At 50.9% G+C, this 20633-nt stretch overlaps 1 protein-coding gene across 1 annotated transcript; it reads left to right on the forward strand.

Annotated features, from left to right (window-relative positions):
- The first annotated feature begins 1309 nt into the window (after window positions 1-1309).
- ZNF503 (zinc finger protein 503) lies at window positions 1310-5200 on the forward strand. The gene is made up of 2 exons (XM_080926215.1): window positions 1310-1996; window positions 2676-5200. The coding sequence occupies exons 1-2, from the start codon at window positions 1694-1696 to the stop codon at window positions 4302-4304; spliced, it is 1932 nt and encodes a 643-aa protein (XP_080782341.1). The 5' UTR covers window positions 1310-1693; the 3' UTR covers window positions 4305-5200.
- The last annotated feature ends 15433 nt before the right edge of the window (window positions 5201-20633 follow it).

Raw genomic sequence — 20633 nt, forward strand, 5'->3', positions numbered from 1 at the left:
TTCCCGAGTTTGGAGTCGGAACACTACCGAGGTCGGCAGCTGGACATCCTCAAGTTACACGCCCGGGAGGGATTATGCCAGAGAGGCGGGAAACCTCCGTGTTAGACGTCGTCTCCAGCGCCGCTCTTAGGTACCAAGCAGACCCGAACAGGGCGACCCGGATTGACCGAAGCACCCAAAGGTGGAGGGTGTGTCTGTCTCGACAACCCCCCGCGGGAGTGAGCACATCCCAGGCCGGTGCGCCAGACTCGGCGTCCTGGGTGCACCTGCGCACTTTATTTCATTCTCCTGACGGTGGACGCCTCTTTCCCCTTTCTTTTTCTTACACACCGTCTACACACACACACACACACACACACACACACACAGGTCCCAGGAAGCTGCTGCTCTTTCCCCCTCCTTCAGCTCCTTCTCTGTCTCTTCCTTCTCTGTCTCACTCTCGGTCTCTCTTTTTCCCTTCAAGTCTCACCCGCCTTGTAATCAGCAACAAAAGCTGACATAAATCACGGGCAGATTGACAAGAGCTGACAAATAACTGATTGATTGCGGTCGAGGCACATTGACAATTGATGGAGGGGTGGAGATGCCCAGAGAAAAGGGGGGTGCAGGGGGGAGAGGGTAGCAAGAGGAAAGCAAGAATGGGGGGGACTGAAGTGTGAAACAGGGGAAACATGTGACCCCCGCTCCTGCCCCAATCTGAGCGTCCTCGGGTGTCACGTGACCGGGAAGGGCGGAGAGCCCCGCGCGCGTCGCGAGGACTAGCTGCCACCGCCTCCGTTGCCCTTCTAGCTTCTGGTTTCTCTGCTGCTGAACCTCTAGAAATCCAAGCGGGCGGGCAGACTTCCTGCAGCATCGACTTTCCTTACCCGGGTGGCCGGGCCACGCGAAATCTTAATTACTGAAAAGATTTGTGTGTGTGTGTGTGTGTGTACAAGTCCCCACTCATCCCTGACGGTTCAGCAAGTATCCACATAACCGCCGGCGCTTCTGCTCCCGAAGTCTGCTAACTCACTCGCACTCCCTCCCTCCAAAGCTTTCAGTTTGTTTTCTTGCTGGGAAAACGAAGAACGAAGAGGAGGGGAAAAAAGAAGGAAGGCGGTAGATGACAAACGTAGAATAAATGTCCATCTCGTCCGGGTAGCGAAATCGAGGGAGGGGACAAGCCGAGGGGCGGCGAAGAGGGAGCTGCCCATTAAATCCAGCTCTGAGAGTCCTGGCGGCGGCGGCGGCGGCGCGGGACGCGTCACATCCCCTTGACCCTCCAATCACCTCGGGCTCCCATTTGATTGGAAGGCGGCAAAGGCTTTAATCTCCCCCTCGGTGCAGCTGCTTTTGAAGTGAGTTTCCTCGCCAGAGCCCCGGCTGGACAGGCAGCGGCTCACATCGCGGAGCGCAGCGCCGGCTCGGGGCCGGGAGAGCGCAGCGCAGGGCGCAGCCCCAGGCAGACACCGCACACCGCGGGGGCACTCCCGCAGTCCATCCTGCTCTTCTAGCCCGGCCACGGCTCCGCTGCGGGCCACCCAGGATTATTCGCTTCTGACTCCAGGCGGCGAGAAGGCGCGCGGGGCTCCCGCGTCCGCCGCGCCAGCTCCTCCTCCAGCTGCTCCCGCTCCCCGGGCGAGCGCGCAGCCCGGAGCCCGCCCCGCGCGTCTCGGAGCCCTCCCCCCGCTGCTCCCATGCGCGCGGGTGGGTCATGAGCACAGCGCCCTCGCTTTCTGCCCTAAGAAGCAGTAAGCACAGCGGCGGCGGCGGCGGCGGCAGTGCGGACCCTGCCTGGACCAGCGCGCTTTCTGGAAATTGCTCCGGCCACGGCCCAGGCTCCTCCCCGGCCGGCAGCACCAAGCCTTTTGTGCACGCCGTGCCCCCCTCTGACCCCCTGCGCCAGGCTAACCGCCTGCCCATCAAGGTGCTGAAGATGCTGACGGCACGGACTGGCCACATTTTGCACCCAGAGTATCTGCAGCCCCTGCCTTCCACGCCCGTCAGCCCCATCGAGGTAAGGACCTTCTTTCAGGGTCAAGCTGGGACCCCTACCAGGGCTGCCTTCCTGTGGGGTTTCTTTCCCCTGGGATCTGGGGCGCGCCGGGGGGGGGGGTGGTGCAGTCGGAGTGATTCAGCTCCAGGATGGGAGGAAAGGACAGCGCTTCCTCAACCTTAGTCGGAAAAGAGCAACGAGATGAAATTGGGTGCAAATTCTAAGGGGCAAAGCCACACAAACTTGTCCCTTTTTATATTAAAGCCCCTATGTACCTAGCCCTCCCTTATCGGCCCCTAGGCGGACAAGGGCCTAAATACTGTTCCAAAGTCGCCTTCCTTGGGCTCTCAGAAGCTAGTATATTTACACAGCCTCGGAGGCGCCAACCGCTCAAGCCCTTACTCCTTAGAATCAAGGAGTGTGTGCGGGGGAAGAGGGAACAATCCTGGATCTAAGGAGACGAAAACCAAAACACTTGCCAGAGATTGTTTCCAAATCTAAGTAGTGCCTAAAGAATGCAGGAAGAATTCTAAAGCGGTCAGGGGGTTCTGGCATCTTTCCCAAGGATATGGAGTGGGGTGCCACTTAGAATTGCGCCTCTAACTTGAAATGCTTTTCGCGGGCTGATATGGAGTGCAGGATTCTAAAGGGGGTTTCTCTTTCTTTCTCTGTGTGAACCCCTCCCCGTCTGACTCCGCAGCTGGACGCCAAGAAGAGCCCACTGGCGCTGCTGGCTCAAACATGTTCGCAGATAGGGAAGCCGGACCCTTCGCCCTCTTCCAAACTCTCCTCGGTCGCCTCCAACGGGGGCGGCGCGGGTGGCGCAGGCAGCGGAGCCGGGGGAGACAAGGACGCCAAGTCGGGCCCTCTGAAGCTGAGCGACATCGGTGTGGAAGACAAGTCGAGTTTCAAGCCTTACTCCAAACCCGGCTCAGATAAGAAGGAGCCGGGAGGCGGCGGCGGAGGCGGCGGTGGCGGGGGCGGCGGCGGGGCTGTTGCTGCAGAGAAGTCAGGATTCCGGGTACCGAGCGCCACCTGCCAGCCATTTACGCCCAGGACAGGCAGTCCCAGCTCCAGCGCCTCGGCCTGTTCGCCGGGAGGCATGCTGCCCTCCGCCGGGGGCGGCCCGGAGGGCAAGGACGACAAGAAAGATCCGGAAGCTGGCGGAGGTGGCAGCAGCAAGGGCTCCGGGGGCGCCTCGGCGGACGGGGTACCCGCCGGGCTGGCGCACGGCCGGATTAGCTGCGGCGGCGGAATTAACGTGGACGTGAACCAGCACTCGGAAGGGGGTCCAGGAGGCAAGGCTCTAGGCTCGGACTGTGGCGGTTCTTCCAGCTCCAGCTCGGGTTCAGGCCCCAGCGCTCCCACCTCGTCGTCGGTGTTGGGCTCCGGTCTGGTGGCCCCGGTGTCTCCCTACAAGCCGGGCCAGACAGTGTTCCCTCTACCCCCCGCGGGCATGACCTACCCAGGCAGCCTAGCTGGGGCCTACGCTGGCTACCCGCCCCAGTTCCTGCCACACGGTGTGGCGCTCGACCCCACCAAGCCTGGCAGCCTGGTAGGGGCTCAGCTGGCAGCGGCCGCAGCCGGCTCTCTTGGCTGCAGTAAGCCAGCGGGTTCGAGTCCTCTGGCCGGGGCGTCGCCGCCGTCGGTGATGACAGCTAGTTTGTGCCGGGACCCATACTGCCTCAGCTACCACTGCGCCAGCCACTTGGCGGGGGCCGCAGCCGCCAGCGCCTCGTGCGCTCACGATCCCGCTGCTGCCGCGGCAGCGCTCAAGTCGGGATACCCGCTGGTGTACCCCACGCACCCACTACACGGCGTGCACTCCTCGCTGACGGCTGCCGCTGCTGCGGGCGCCACACCACCCTCCTTAGCCGGCCACCCCCTCTACCCCTACGGTTTCATGCTCCCTAACGACCCGCTTCCCCACATCTGCAACTGGGTGTCAGCTAATGGGCCATGCGACAAGCGCTTCGCCACATCCGAAGAGCTGCTGAGCCACTTGCGGACCCATACGGCCTTCCCAGGGACAGACAAACTGCTGTCGGGCTACCCCAGTTCCTCGTCTCTCGCCAGCGCCGCCGCAGCAGCTATGGCTTGTCACATGCACATCCCCACGTCGGGCGCACCAGGCAGCCCAGGGACCCTGGCGCTGCGGAGCCCCCACCACGCACTGGGACTCAGCAGCCGCTACCACCCATATTCCAAGAGCCCGCTCCCCACGCCCGGTGCCCCAGTGCCGGTTCCCGCCGCCACCGGACCCTACTACTCCCCCTATGCTCTCTACGGACAGAGACTGACCACTGCCTCTGCACTGGGGTATCAGTGAGGGCAGCCGGGAGAAATTTGGAGAAAAAAAAAAGAGGAAGGAGCTGGGAGATGGGAGGAGCGAGGGAGGGGCAGGATCCCAGAGAGGTTCCTGACACCCGCAGGGGCAGAAGACCCGAGCAACGAAGGGAAAAGAAAGTTTAAATCTTACCTGTCCACCCAACCAGAGAGAGCGAGTGAGCCTGGATGGGAAACTTCTCCTCCACCCCTACTCCCCAACCAAACTTTATAAAAGTTGGGAAAAAAAAGCATTTGACTTTTTATAGAAAAAGAAGGAAAAATAATTGAGAAAGCGTTCATCTGAGGACTTCGCCGGTGAACATTGGTATTTATTTATGTTAGCTCCAAGCGGACCCGTGATTCAAAAGTGCATTATTTAGTTTGAGCTCTGTAGGTTAAAAGGAGGAGGGGGGAATTAAAACTTGAGGGTAAATATGTGGAAAACAAACCCTCCGATCCCTTGTAGAGTATAAATAAAAACAAAACCGCTACAGAATTAGGGGTCTTCTCTTTAATGTTACTTTAAAATTGCTATGATTGTATTGTGCGTTCTTATTTAATGTCTGATTGAAACTCAAATTTACATGCATGTTTGTTACAAAAAAAGAAATGAAAAAGACGAAACAAAATAAGTTACAATTTGTCAATTCTGATTTCAAATTGCAATTATTTTTAAGGTGTATACCATCAAAAGAAAAATGGGTATTTTTTTGTATGTATTCTGGAAGAAAACAAAAAAAAAGGAAAAACAATTCTATTCCAAAACCTCATTTGCCTTATTTTGTTCTTTAAAAGGAACACTTAACTATTTTTAATTTTTAAGTCCACCCGCTGAGAAGGGGACAAGGTTTACGTCATGTGCTAAAAATAATAGACAATGTATCGCTTTAAAGATTAAATTCCGTATATTTGATGTATTAAAAGGTTTTACTTCTTATTATCTTTTTTTTTTTTTTTTTTTTTTTTTTTTTTTTTTTTTTTTTTTTTTTTTTTTTTTTTTACTTAAAGCGGTTTCAGCCGCTACGGATTCCCGGGACCTCCCTAACACCTTCAGCCCAGGATCGTGGCTATGAATTTCCTGCTGCTTTGTTGTGATTTTCTTGAATAGGCGAGAGTTTGAGAAGGGCTTGCCATCTGAATGGTTGGCCATGGGGGGGGGGTTGTTTTTCAAGAGAGAATTTCAATGCGGAAAGATAGTGTCCTTGGCTAATGGCTCATTTCGTTTTTATTTAAGTCTCTGGGAAGTTGCTGTGTGTAAACTGAAAGCAGGGAAAATAGAAGCTTTGGCTTTTGTTAAATTTCTCTCCAGGTTTTTTTTAGGAGGGGAGCGTTTGGGTTTCGTTTTATGCAATGAGTGAAGCAGGCTGGGACTCGCCCGGGCTGAGCCAGAGCCCCCCCCCCCGGGACGCGCGACTCCCTAGTCGTTCCCCTGTTCACATTTCAAGCATCCCCTGCCTGGGACAGGCAGCCCGGACAGACTAGCAGGGATGGGGGAACCTTTGCTGCCTGGAAAGAGCTTGCAGGACCTTCTTGTCCTTCGGGAACAGAGTGAGTTTTTTTAGACCTAGAGATAGTCAAATACCCCCAACCCCTTCACACCCCTGCCCACCCCACCCCTGCCTGTCTTATTCTTCCTACTGGTGTCAGCGCGGGTGGTAGGCCTGCGCCCAGGCTGCTTTTCCCTGTCCTGATCGCTCCGCTCCGCATTGGGTGAAGTAGGCCAGTCAGGATTGCAAGAGTGCGTTCCGGGGCAAGGAACCCGGAATCCGCCTTTAAAGTGTGCGATGCGAGGGTCTTGGTGGCCCTGCTTCATCTGGAAGAAGCGATTCCGTGCTGTTCAGGGCGATTGGTGCGGCAGGATCCGTGTGTGGATCCCCGAGGCGTGCTCCCTTCTCCCGAACTTGAGCCTCCCCAGCCGGCATCCAGAAGCTCGGGCAGAACAGCGTAGGGAGATGCCTCGATCTCAGAGACCGAGAGGCTCTTCAGCTCTTGGGGGGGGGGCAGGAAGCCTTCCATGGGACCCTGGTATCAGAGAGTAGGGACATAGGGCGCGCGCACCCCTTGGCGCATCCTCCTGTAGTTAGGCCTTTCTGGCTTCCCCAGCCTCTGGCTTCCCTCTGACCCTGCTCTGTGTCGCTTTTGAGGTTTTGGACCTTGGGAGGAACAGCCACCCGGGCCCTGGTGCCATTTGCACAGAACTTAATGGCTTTTTAGATTTTTTTCCCCCACCCTCCTCCTTAGCACCAGCGTAATGCCTGCTGGGGGACCTTTCCCCGGGTGGCACGCAGAGCTGACAGGCCACCTCCCAAAGGCCGCAGACTTTGTGAAGCCTCTCTGGCCTTCCTGCTGCTTCCCCAAGGGGATGGGTGCAGCCCGGCGGCCTGAAACTCTGGCACCCAGAGCTGGCGCTGGAGAAGGAACACAGCGGCCTTGCTGATACTCTGGCTCAGAGGAAAGACACTAGGCTGGCCCCGAGCTTCTTAAGAACCATGGGGCCAGCTCACCATCCCAGGTACTTAGACAAAGTCCACACCACCAAGTTGGGAAGTAATGATGCCTTCGGAGCTCCCCACATCTCAGGGCCAGCCTGGGGATCTGAAAGCCAGGCCGCTATCTAAGCCTTCACCAGTTCCAGCCACAGACCGCTGGCATTGGGACTCACGAGCTTCGCCCACCACGACCTTGCATCTTTGGGCAGGGTTTTCAGCGGTTTTTTGTTTTTGTTTTGTTTTGTTTTCCCGTCGCTTCACCCTACCCACCGGGACGGCATTCTGATGAGGGAAGGCCTAAACATTCCTCAGCCCTGCGATTCGAGCCTGGGACAAAGTACTGAGATCCTTCCGGCCTTCCCGCTCCTTCCTGGCATTTTATTAGCCAAAACAAAACCCCTGTTAAAAAGAAAAGGAAAGAACGAAAAAAAAAAACTTTAATAAAACCCTCTTCTAGGAGAAGTTAGGCATAAAGCAGCAAAATTCCTGAACCTCCTGGCTGGGGTTGTTAAGGGCAGGAAGGATTCCCCCCCCCCCCCCCCCCCGGCACGTGGGATAGAGCCAAGTCACTCCAGGGCGGTTATAGGATGGAGGGTGACAGTATGTGCTGTGCGTCCGGGCGGAGTTCTCCAGTCTCCCAGGAGAGACGTGCGGCCCTCCCCGCGCCATCCTGGAGCAGTTCCCTCCGCCTCTCTGGCCTCTCTGCCGCTCTCAGCCGGGGAAGAGAGCCCCAGCGGCTGGAGCCTGAACCGCAAACATGTCCACTAGGCGGCGCTGCGGACCCCCCCAACAGAGCTGGGGGGGGGGGGGAGATACCAGGATCCTAGGCCAACCCAAAGGCTTCAGGCTGGCTAGTCAACCCAGGACCCCAAGCCGCCTGTACCTCTTCTGCTTTCAGGGGTTCCCCAACCTGTCATTCCTCAGTCATTTCTTGCTGCAAACCACCTCCTTGCTCTTTTTCCACCCCTTGTAGCTTCTAGTTGGCTGGCTTCCCCCTGACACACACATATACACACACACATACACAGACCACAGGCAAGCACGCGTGTGCACACACACACCGCACACACAGGAAAATGTCTCCAAAGGGTGAGTACAGGCCTCGAAGGTCCCTCCTAACTTCGAAAAGCTTCAACTGTCACCCCCAAGGCTCCAGCAAGTCCCCCCCTTGACTCTCGTGTTCTTCAGCATACAAGCATCTCCTGCCTGAAGCAGGTGGCCTAGGTACAGTGAAAGACCCCGGGTCCTTTGGGGACCTGTTTCACAGGCCAGGAGACAGCCCACTGAAGCTTCTTGAGGTCTCTCTATGGGTCTTTCACCTCCATGGAGAAACTGAGGCAGTGTCCAGGAAGCCAATGGTAAGGCCCCTAGGACAAAGCCTAGGCTGCTTCTCCATTCAGCTCTATCCAACCTGTGTCCTTCTGGTGGAGATGCCAAGTGACCCCGGCATCCTGTGGGTGGTGACCTTGCATCTCTTATGGACTCCGGCCAACGTGTTACACCCTATTTAACCTCCACAACACCACCATGGGGTCATTAGAATCTTTACCCCATTTTCCAAAGGAGGTAACTGAGGCTGGGCATGACTCCACCCTGAGGTTTTCAAGCTGCATAAACAGGATTCTCACCTTGGCTGCCCCCTATAGGAGGAGATTTTAAAATGGGACAATGCTCCAAACCAGAAATTGACTAATCTGGTATGGGGGTGGGCAGGGGAAGTCCTCTGAGTTATCTTAATTTTTATTTTGGAGATTTTTTTTTCCCCAAACACAGCGATACTGTGATAGACACTCATGAACTCTCATCCAACCTAAGCAACTGGAAGCTTCTTTCCTCTCTACCCTGCCCAAAAAACCCAGCCCACACACTGACATGATTCCTGCAACTTCATCTCCTCAGCTGTCAGTCACTCCACTGGCATCTCTGATCTGGAATACGCAAGTATCTAGCACAGCACAGGCCTGGCACCCGCCATCCCCTGAATTAGGAGTCGCTGATCCCAGAATGTGCCTGAGACAGGCGTGGGACAGGAGTGGGGGATTGGGGGGGTGCTGGGGGCGGGGACTGTAAAATGACTGAGTCCTGCCCTGGTGTGGCAGTAGGAGACATTCTCAAAGTCATAGCAGCTTCAAGCCATATGCTACGGTAGAAGGGACAGATTCAGGACTGAATGAGGCAGGCTCTTAGCTCCACCTTGGCTTATTCTATGACTCACTTCCGTTTGTCCTCTATGTTCTCTCTCGCCAGTGAAATGGAGACACTAATTCCATCGTTATTAGGACCCTCGAATAAGATAATAAACTCAAGGGCAGGGAACAGCTCAGTAATAGATCACGTGCCTAGCACATGTGAAGCCTGGGTTTGAGTCTCCACACAGGTGGGAAAATTTAACAATTAAAATTTGAAGTGTCCAAGTTCCTACCTGACCCACTGTGGCTCTCAGTAAAGACTGAAGAGCTGTCTGCGGCTCCCTTGATCCAGTGGCTTCTCTAGGGCGCCTGTGATCATGGCTCGGCTTCTGGTGGGTCCTATTTGGTGCTATCCATGACTCTCACAGCTCAAACCCAGGTATGCCTCAGTAGAGTGTTCCCCCCCCCCGTTACAGTGCAAGTGTGAGGGGCCCCTCACAGACCCATGTGCTTGAACTTACTGCCCAGCCGCTAGTCCTGGAGGAGGTGGGGTCGGGCTGGAAGGGTAAGTTATTGCAGACAGGCTTTGAGGTGAATAGCTCACGCCACTTTCTGATCTTTCTATGCTTTCTGATTCGCCCAGGCATGAGCAGGTTTCTCTACCGCTATGGGAGAATGCTCTAGCCACCGTCTGCCTGCTGTGATGAGCTGTGTCCCCTAGAGATGGAACCCGAAATGAGCCCTTTTGCCATTGAGTTACCTTTGCTAGGTATTTGATCATAGCAACAAGAAAACTGACTGATATAGCACCCCTCAAAATTCTCTCAACACTAGTCTGGCCCGAGTAGCCACATCTTTAGTCTCTGCACTCAAGAGGCAGGGGCAGGCTCTGTGAGTTCAAGGCTAGTCTGGTCTATACGGTGAGTTCCAGGCTTTGGGGGCAACATGGTGAGACCCTATCTCAAAAAGAAAGGGGGAATGGAGAAAGGGAGGGAACGGAGGGAGGGAGGAGGGAAATTCTCTCAATACCTCCAGCCCCCCCCCCCATTTCACACTCCTTTGCATTAACACAGAGGTAAGAGTGGAAGTATAAAGGTCAGTGGGTCAGGGATAAGGACACCATACCGTCTCTGACTGAGATTTTCCCACAGTTGTATGACCAGAGATAAGACAAATGTAATGAAGTTCATCTCCAAAAGTGACCCGGGCCGTGCATGCACAGGTGAAAGGCTCACCGCCTCAGACACTAGTGCCCCTGGACGCATAGCATCCTTACACTTCCGTACGTTCGTCCGTATCTCTGTCACCGCTCCCATTTCACAAGTGAGGAACAGAGGGTAAACAAAGACGTGTGCGAATGACAAAGCGCTGGACCCTGGCCTTCCCGACACCGTCTTTCATATTTACTGACTCGAAACCCTTCCTTCGACCCCTGTTGTTACCAGTCTACCTTCTGAAGGCTCCCTGGGTCCTTATTATATTTAATGTCCTGTCCCCTCTCCCCTTGTATATATTTTTAATTACAATATTCTTCTGTCATGTTCTCCCTTTAGTTTCTCTCTCCAGTCCTTACCATGCACCCGCTTGCCATTTTTTATTTCACTGTTACACACTCCCTTGTGCATGCATACATATACACACACATGTATGTTCCAAATATAAATACAACCTGTTCAGTCCATATAATGTTACTTGTACATATATGATTTTTGGGAATGACCACTTGGTGATCAATCGTGCACCTTCCCCTGGGCACAAATGTTTCTCCCACTTTTAGCTTTTCTTAGTTGCCTGAAGCTCTTGGTCAGTAGCTGAGGCCTTGTGAGCTTTCTCCCAGGCTATTTGGTATCTTCATTCAGATTTTACTTTTTGATGAGACTTCACGGGTCTAGTCATTTCTCTGGCATCTTTAGGAAACACAATGGCATGGCAAAGTCCCTGTTCCTCTGGCTCTCCCAATCTTTCTGTCCCCTCTTCCACTGTGATCTCTGACCCTTAAGCGCAGGAACTGTGTTGTAGATGCATCAACTGGGGCCAGCCAGAACATGGTTACTTGTTCTCTGCATTTTGATTGGCTGTGGTCTTCTGTAATAATCCCCATCTGTTGCAAAGAAAGTTTCCTTCGTGAGGGGTAAGGACCGCACTCATCTGTGGGTATAAGGACATACTTAGAATGCACTTAGGGGTGATGCTGGTTTACTAATGTGGCAGTTCTAGGTTCTTCTCCAAGATCCATGACCTAACTAGCCTCTTGTTAATGGCTTGGTCTCCATTAGCACTAGGCCTGATTTTCCTCTTGCTGAGTGGGCCTTTGGCCCAACTGGAGAGCTGTTGGTTGATTCCTGCCAGTGTAGGCATGCCATTGTTATACCTTTAAGGATATCATGCCATGACAGCCATTGCTTTAGTTCATGGGGCATCATAGATAAATGGGACAACCAGTTGCTTCTCTCCATTGGAAGCTTTCATGGCACCTTCTGGTACCATGAAAGCTATTTCTCAAAGAGGCTTTCAGGTCCTCCAGGTCCCGTGTCTAAAGCATCCGGTATCTTCCATACACATTTTTTTTCTTTCGTAAGACAGGGTCATATGTACCCCAGACTGGCCTTGAACTCTTTATGTAGGCAAGGATGATATTGAAATTCTGGTCCTCTACCCTCCACTCCTTGAGTACTGTGATTATGTTACCTTACCCAATTTAAGCAGTGTTGGAGATCCAACCCAGGGTTTCATGCAGACTAAGCATGATCAACTGAACTACATCCCCAGCCTCAGACATTTTTTCTAGTGTCTACCAAGTCTGGAGGTTGAGTTAATAGCAGGTATTGTTATATATTAGGAAAAAAGAGGTAAAAAGAGAAAGCAGAGAGGAAAAACAGGGCTAAGCCAGAGTGCTTCCTGCACATAGTGAGGTTAGAGCTCTAGGTGCCATGAGAGACTCCATCTCAAAGGAATAAGATAGAAGAATGACAGAAAACACTACACTCAATGACCTTCACTGTTCATACAAAGGGCATATGTACCTACATATGTAGTATAACACATGCACACACATAATACAATTTTTAAAAGAGAAATATGCAACAAGCTGGTCCTCTTAAGGGAAATTATGCTTCCAAAGGGTTTGGGGAGCACAAAGGAGCATGCATGGCCTTAGGAAACTTGGAAGGTTTGGACTTAAAACCTAGGCACAACAAGGTGAACTTCAATACATGTGTTAGAAACTGCACTTGCTGATAGTAACAATGCCCCCTCCACACACACACATCATTATATGAGAAAGATAAATGTTCTCTCAAAGCACAAATGGACAGTCCAGGCCAGAAGGCCATTGGTCATCAGGAACCCAGGGTCTCCAATCATTACTCTGCCAGTCCAATATGGCGACCTTTCATTCTCTTGTCATATGAGTCCCAGATAACTGTTTAAGCTCAGCTGCCATTGTGTGGTACCAAATGGCCAGAAGGGAAAACAACAAGATGCTAGTGGAGCCTCTTTTCTATTAATGAGTCTTCCCAAAACTCACACAACTCTTTAGACTGTTATCTACTTGTTTAGAATATTACCACATGGCCATACATAGCTGCAAGGGAAGCTAACAATATGATGTTTAGTTGGGTACATTAGGGCCTCAATCAACTCAGGATTGCTATGGACTGAACTGTTTCCCACTCCAGATTCATTGGAAGCTTTATTTCCTAATGTAACTATATTTTGAAATGAGGCCTTTAGGGAGGTAATTAAATTTAAATGGAGTCATTAAGGTGGAACTATATAATCTGAGAAGATTTGTAGCCTCCTAAGAAGAGATACCTTATGTTGCTTATTCACCCCTTTTCTCCCTTCCCATCTCTCTTTCTACATACAAAGAATGTGAAAATTGACTTGTAAGCCAGGAAGAGAACCTTTACCAGAAATAGAATGAGCCAACTTCTTGATCTTGGACTTGCAACCTCCTAAACCATGAGAAGTTAGCTGCTATTGTCTCTGCCCTCTAGTCTTTCCCACTTTGCATAACAGGTTAAACTGAATACTACAGAGAGCTATGGGACTAAGAGGGATGAGAAAGTAGGAGTTATAAAGGACATTAGCAGAGTCCTACAGGACCACTGGCTGGAGACTTCTACCTGTAAAACATAAGAGTTGTGGGTTTTTTGGGGGGGTGTTTGTTTGTTTGTTTGTTTTTAATGAGATAGGATGTTTCTATGTAACTCTGGATGTCCTGGAACTCATACTACACACCAGACTGGCCTTGAACTTGAACTCACAGATATCTACCTCTGCCTCTCCAGTGCTGGGATTAAAGGCATACACAACTATACCTGGCTCAACCACAGGTTCTTGGTAATATAGGCAGGACAAATGCCTGCTAAGCTAAGCCCACAGAAGCCCTGATTCAAGCTTGAGGCAATGGAGATTTGGTTGTAAGTTTAGATGTTACCTATGTGTCATGCGATGCTGTTCTATAAGACCAGCCAATGATCATTTTCATCCCCCATAAAAACTTTAGTTAGGGCTGGAGAGATAGCTTCATGGTTAAAGCACTTGTCAAGAAAACAAGGATCTCCAGAACCCATGTGACCCATGCTAGGTGGGCAGAAAAGTCTGCCTGTAATCACAGCACATAGAAGGCAGAAACAGGGGATCTCTGGAGTGATGTTAGTGAAATTGGTGAGCTCCAGGTTCAACTGAGAGACCCTGCTTCAATGAAGACACAGGCAACTGATGGAGGAAGATTCCTGACATCATACTGGGTTCTATACACACCACACACACACACACACACACACATACTCACACTCAAGCACACACTCACACACTTGTGCACTAGCACACACATGCACCAAGGAAGAAAAGAAGGAAGGAAAGAAACCTTTGACCCGAGACTTATTCACTGTGCCCGATAATCCACACACAAAGGATCTTCTTCAAAGGGGGGGGGGGGAGGACTAGGGAGATAGCGCAAGCAAATGCATAGTCTAAATCCTAAAGAAAATCCAAGATTTCAACAGAAAACAAACATGTCTAGACAATCCCCCAAAGGAATGCCAGGCTTTTCTTTCTAAGTTATGACCATGAGGACATTCCAGACAGGTGATGTTTAGGTCAACCCACAGAACAGGATTCACTATCACCTGCCCCTCAGAACTATGGTTAGCTCCACTTTTCAGATGAGAAAACTGAGGCATGGCAGAGGTGAAATGACTCATTCAAGGCCACACAGCCAAGAGAATTCACGTTGAGGCCATTGTTTCTGTGCTTTATGGTGCAGTGTGTTGACCTTTCCTTCTAGTTATGTGGAGGCCACACACTCCTCGTTCCCCAAAAACACAGAGGTAAGTTCCCATTCATAGCATGCCCAGAATCAGCTTTGCTGGCCCAAACACCAATTAGATAAATTTTTCCCCTTACTTTACTCGGTGCTGTTATATTGGTAACATGATCAAGCTAGGAATATTTACACTAAGGCAATTGGCAAAAAAAAAAAAAAAAAAAAAAAAAAAAAAAAAAAAAAAAAGTAATCGAAAATGAAAGCAATTTTCTGGACACTTATCAGCTTGCCACAGGGCCATGCCATGAAAGCAGAAGTCACCTCCCTACTAATAAGGAAGAGACAAGTTTGCTGCCAGGAACTCAATGAGTGACCATTTAGGGAGTGTGTAGCCTCCTGCTCTGACCGTTCGTGGTGTCCCTTGACCTCTTTAGATTCCTTACACTACAACAAATATTCCATAGCATGTTTCCATCAACCCCGCTCATATGGGGAGCCCTCAGCTACATGGAAGTCCTGTAGCCTGCTGGCTCTGTGTCCCTGACACTGGACTCTTGCCTATTGATACAGACTGTTCAGATCTGATTTAACCTAGCCTCTCCCTCCCTTCTACCAAGTACTAAGTACCAGTTCCTTCTTCTGCACCTTCTGGATGCACCCAGTGAATTGTTCAGGGGAGTGAGGGAAGGGGCAACAATCTCTGACTTTGTCCACAACAGCAAGGATTCCAGTGGGCCAGGCCTAGAATGCAGCCTGCCCTAGCATCTTCCTACTACCGTTCCCAGGAAGAAGTAAGATTATAATTATTATTGCTATATAATAATTATTTTTTTCACATTGAGCACTGAATTAAATGCTTTTAACATATTATCTTTCTGATGCCCACAGGCTCTCTAGAAGATAAGCATTCTATTAAGAGAGAAACTGAGGCCCAGAGAGGTTAAGTAACATGCCTAAAGTCACTTGGCTAATAAACATTAGGGTTAAGATAAAAGGCAATTCAGACTTTCTCCAAAGCCCTTTGGATAAAGCCGGTTCTTTTATTTCTGGGTTCTATACCCTGGAGCCTACACAGTGTCGAGAGATGCAGAAAGTGTAGAAAGGTTGTCTCCCTGTGGAACCCCAAAAGGCAAGAAGAAAGACAGTTTGCTTGCCTGTGGACAAGCTAGAGCCTAGCAGAATGCTGGATCTCCTGCCCTGGACAGGGAGTGTCCACTGGAAAGTTGAGTGCCTACTGTATACACAGACTTGTCTCGAGCATGGAGACAGTAGAAAAATAAGCAGTCCTCAAAGAGCTCCCTGTCCAGTGCGGTGGTCTTAGAGACAGTTGACCACTGTAGTCAGGCTGTGACTAGGGGCAGTCACTGAGAACAGGAACAAGTTCAGTTGTTCATCCCAGCTGGAAGATGTGAGAATCACCAGAGGGGTGGGAGCCGCAACGATGAGCAGCCATTGTGAGAAAGTGAGGATATGAGATGAAGGAGGAGGCAAGACACATAATGTCCTGTTCTTCAATAGGCACTAGGAAGCCATCGAGAGTCCTTGAGCAGAGGAATGACATGATGTCATAGAATAGTGGAGGGAGAGAGACAGACACCGATTTGAGTCAGTGGCTTAGAGGGAAAATGTGAGCTGATCACAGTCAGAAACCACAGAGCAAGCAAAGAAAGGAGGGAGGGGGGAGGGAGGGAGAGTTACTCCCCTCAGCCCAGCCCAGTTTCTCTCTCAGCCAATACGTTTATGTAAATGGTTGTGGCCAGTGTAGGCACTGAGAACTTAAACTGGGATCCACTCCAAAAGCAGTGTGCACTTTTAGCTGCAGAGCCAGTTCTCTGGTCCTGATACTGGTTGATAGCATTCCTTCTAGGCTCCGCCCAACAGTTGCCTGGCAACAGCCAGGTAGCCCTAGCTTGCTATAAAAGGGGTTGTGTGTCCTTCCTCACTCTCTGCCCCTTCTCTGTTCTCTCTCTCTCCCTCTCCCTCTCCCTCTCCCTCTCCCTCTCCCTCTCCCTCTCTCTCTACCTCCCTCCCTCCCTCCCTCCCTCTCTCTCTCTCTCTCTTTCTCTCTCTCTCTCTCTCTCCTCCCTTTCTTTTCCCCCACACATGATCCTCGCTGGCCTCTCCTTTCCTCTCCTCCTCTTCCTTTCTCCCCCTATCTCTATCTTTCTCTGTCTCTACTCCCTTCTCAACTCCCCTTCCCATGCCCTAAATAAATTATTCTACACTATACTATATTATACTATACTATACTATACTGTACTATACTATGGCTGGCATCTCACAGGGAAGAGACACCTCAGCATGGGCCCCCCCAGGGCACCCCTCTCACCTCACCATACTGCATTTTATCAAACATATCCTGGCTCTTTTTTTTTTTATAAAACATAAAAGTGCTATTTCGAGACAGGGTCTCACTCAGTAGCCCAAGCTGGTCTACAACTCACTCCATAACTCAAGCGAGCTTTAAACTCATTGAAATCCTCCTGCCTCGACTTCTCTTATGTTGAGATTCCTTCCAGGCATAAGCCCCTATGCTTGGTTTGGACGGGGTTAAGTTTCTGATGCTTGTGTGGGATTGAAACCAGAGATGTACACCTGAGAGCTACAGTGGGGGAGAGAGAGCTGAAGACGGGCGAGGGTGATCTGTCCCCAGAGATAGAGAGAAAAAAGGCTGAACTTGGGCAGAGCTCAAAGCAGGGGGGCCTCTAACCTACCCGCACCATCCATGTAACCCACCATATGCTTGCCTCACTCCAGTCACCACACTGAAGAAGCCAAGCAAACATGGTGGTGCGAGCCATCTGCTCCTGCCAAGACCCCATTCACTGCCAGACTAGAGTAAGCAAGGTCCCTGTGATTCCTGTGCTGCTTTGGGGCCACCCCACCTGACTCTGAGTAGAACTGAGCGGGGAATCAGACCCTCCTGACCATGCCCCATCCCAAATGGAGATAAGAAACAACATAAATGCTAGTATTTTAAAGTCATGAAACCTGAGGGTCTTTATTTGTAGCAATAGATAACTAACAGAGACCAGAATCTTATTCCCCAGTCAAGAAATGTCTCTGGTCCACAGAGAAGGGAAGCTCTGGGCTGGCCTTACCCACCTTAGATCCTTGCCTAACTTCACCCTGCTCCTTCTTTCTCCAGCAGCTCTACTACACTGTTGCTGAGTTCCCAGCTCCACCTTGGGGTACCTGGATGGCCCCCACTAAAATCAGGCCTCTATCTCCACCTCCAGGAGCCGGGGGGGGGGCAGTCAGGGGCAGGGTTGGGGGACTTTGGGCAACAAAGACTGCAAGGTCTCTGGGCTCCCAGAAGTACACTCAACTTCCATTCAAGATGCTTGTGTGAGGAACTCTGCTGTCAGGCAGAGTGATGATGGCAGCCCAGAGGACCAGCAGGAAGATAGAGCATCACCGCCTGCAGAGGTAAAATAGTGCTGAGACACACACGTTTTCAGATTCTGAAAGTGCACCAAACCTGGCAGGAACTATAGGGCCTTATGCAGGACTGTGTAGCCGAAGCGTTACTGGGGTGCTGGGATATGAGCTGTGTGAGCAGTAGGAGGAAGGAATCAAAGAGAACTGTGTTCTGGGATCTCTGGGCATTTGTATGCGTGTGGCAATCCTGTATGTCTCTCTGGGTATGGAGCTTGGCTGCAGTGGAAAGGCATGCTTGCCTTGGGACAGGCCCAAGTGACCCTGTGTGTGCGCGTGTGCATGTGTGTTTGTGATTAATTGTGAGTTGGGAATGTGTCTTCGCTATCATCAGGAGAGGGTAGTGGGTCTAAGACATAGAGACCTCAGTGTTTTCAGGAGCACACTCCATGTCCCCTCCCCACATCTCTGAAGGCCTGAACAGAGGTCTCTTTGGAACAAGCCTGGAGAGAAACCAGAGGGGTCCCAAGCTGCAGCCTTCTGATATAGCTCAAGGGTGCCCCCTCCTGGAATTTTGGGGGTCTCCTAAGCCCTCTGAAGACCAGACTACAGACTATTCACCAGAAGAGTTCAAAGCTAGTCTCTGTGCCCGCCAAGTGCCTGGCCTGTCCTAACGGGCCAAGAATGGGTCCTGGGTTCAGGTTGCACGATGCACAGACGTGATAGCCAAGTCTCGAGCTCAGAAATATGTGGAGCTTCAGAATGACGTTCCCAAGTCTGCAGGGTTTTGATGGGGATACTGAGTTCAGGAAGAAGAGTCACCTTTACCCTGTGAAATACCTGTTTCCTCTTCCTCAAGGGCCTTCTTGAAGAGGCTGCCTCGCAAGTTTCCCCCTTGAGAGTTGGGCCCAGTGCTCTGATTCCAGTGAACATGGCTCATTCTGCACCATGGGTTTCATTCAGTCCCAGAGCCACAAGCCAGAATCATAAGGACTCCCCTTGAGGCCAACACCAGGGTCTACAGCAACCGCAGATGGTTCCTGCATAGAGTTCTAGAGCTCCACTTCCTGGGTTCCAATTCCAGCTTGTGTCCTTGAGCACATAGTCCCCGGGCCCTCAGTTTTCCTATCTATAGCCTAATAGGGTGTCAGCAATGGCCCCACCCTTGTGGGATTAGAGCAAACGCAGCAGGAACTCAAAAGCCTGTGTACATTCCAGACATGTGGACAATCACTTGAGCTCTGTGTTCCCTAATCTGCAGCTTGGAAAGGGACATACAGCCCTATCTTCCACCTTGCATGCCTCTAGGCATGACCACCACCTAGTGGATATGAGGTTGGATGGAGTAAAAGGGTCACCATATGCCAACTACTGCTTCAGCCCCTCCTTCATCCACTCCCCACCCAGAGGTGCCTAGGATGAGGAGCCACACTCTTTCCCCTCATTCCTCTTGGAAGATTCTGGCATGGCAGGGACAAGCTTCTAGGCACAGAATCCCGTACACTTGCCTACAGACAGCTCCTCTCACAGAACAAAGGATCATGGGGTAACAGTGACAATTGTCTCCGGGCTCTGCTCTCTGGTTTGCATATTTACTGTGATCATCCCTTACAACAAAAACAGTCACTTCCCTGTCTAAATAATAAGATAATTTGTTACACCTAATTACTTGAGGATTTCCTTCAACTCGGGAAAGGATCCACCCAGATGCCCTATCTTGTTCGCATAGTCCCAAAGATCCTCCTAATGCATTCTGGATCATAGGTTAGTGGGGAGCCAAGAACGGTCCATGCTGGGCAGAACGGCTCAAATCCACCCCGGCAACGTGAAGCAGTGATTTATTGTGACATGGAGTGTGGGACATTTCCCCAGCTTTTGTGATTGTGGTAATGAAGCTGTAAACCGAATAGCATGAAATGAGGCAAGGCCTTACAATTTAATCAGCTCGTAAACAGATCTACTGCATCAAGCAAATGACATTATTATCCATCCGAAGTAAATCATGCTAATCTCGGGAGATAAAATCAACATCGTTAATGGTCACATGTCATATTCATCAACACTAAACCATCCCCTTTGACAGATTAATCCTAACTACAGCTCCCAGGATGTATGGTAATAGGGCTTGTAGCATGCATTTCACCCTGCGCCAGGCTAACCAGCACTCTTAGGCTGCTATTACAAATAATTTTTTATTGATTTACATATTTTAAAATGCATTTAAGGTGAGGCACCATTAAAAACCCTGTCACCTGCCCATATTTCTTTCCTACATTCCCAGACTTTATTCATAGGAGCGGGAAGACAAACATAGTATGCCTTATAAATACTTTGTTTAGGGCACTGTTATGGGTAATTAAGATGGACCCCGGGGTTTGGGAGGGGCACAGGGACAGGTGAGCAGTAAGAAGATGAATAAGAACTCAGGACCGTTGTGATTAGGGTATTGAGGAGAACAGCCTCCTTCTGCTTCCTGAATTCCCTTGAGATGCCAGGAGGAAAGGGAATAAATGTGCCCCCAAATCTGGCCCCAGGGCCTTCCCTCTCCCCATTTCTCTCACTCCTTCCTCCCCAAGTCACCCCAGGCCATGGTATGTGCATATAAGCCTTCATTCTGCAAAGAGTGGCTTCTGACTTCAGATGCCAAATGTATTTATTTATCATGAGGCTGACCTAGGATGAATGCTCCCTGGAAAGTGTCCACTATTCAAAATGTCACTTTCCCTCGACAGGCTATGCATTATACTGACAGGCATACTTTGAGAGGCCTCTGAGTGACCAGGATGGATGGAGGGCTGCCACGAAGGCATGGTGCTTGGGCAGAGGCAGTGAGAAGTGAGGGAGAGATGGGTACCGGTACCCAAATGATCTGTACCTATCACAAGGGGCCAGAGTCAGCAGGAGCCAGGATGGTGGCAAGAAATGCATTCTGGAGATTCACAAGGCTGGAAGGCTTGCTGGAAAATAGACAGACACCTACAAAAGCCCTGTCACCTTCTGATGGACACATCTGTGGGTCTTCCTGTCCACTTGTGGAACTAAGAGAAAATAGAGGGTGGATA

This window comes from Micromys minutus (assembly GCF_963924665.1).
Source record: "Micromys minutus genome assembly, chromosome: 12".
Classification (NCBI taxonomy): Eukaryota; Metazoa; Chordata; class Mammalia; order Rodentia; family Muridae; genus Micromys; species Micromys minutus.

Coding starts and splice junctions, on each gene's coding strand:
- ZNF503 (XM_080926215.1), top strand. CDS start 1,694: ATGAGCACAGCGCCCTCGCTTTCTGCCCTAAGAAGCAGTAAGCACAGC. Junction 1,997..2,675: donor CGCCCGTCAGCCCCATCGAG/GTAAGGACCTTC, acceptor CTGACTCCGCAG/CTGGACGCCAAGAAGAGCCC.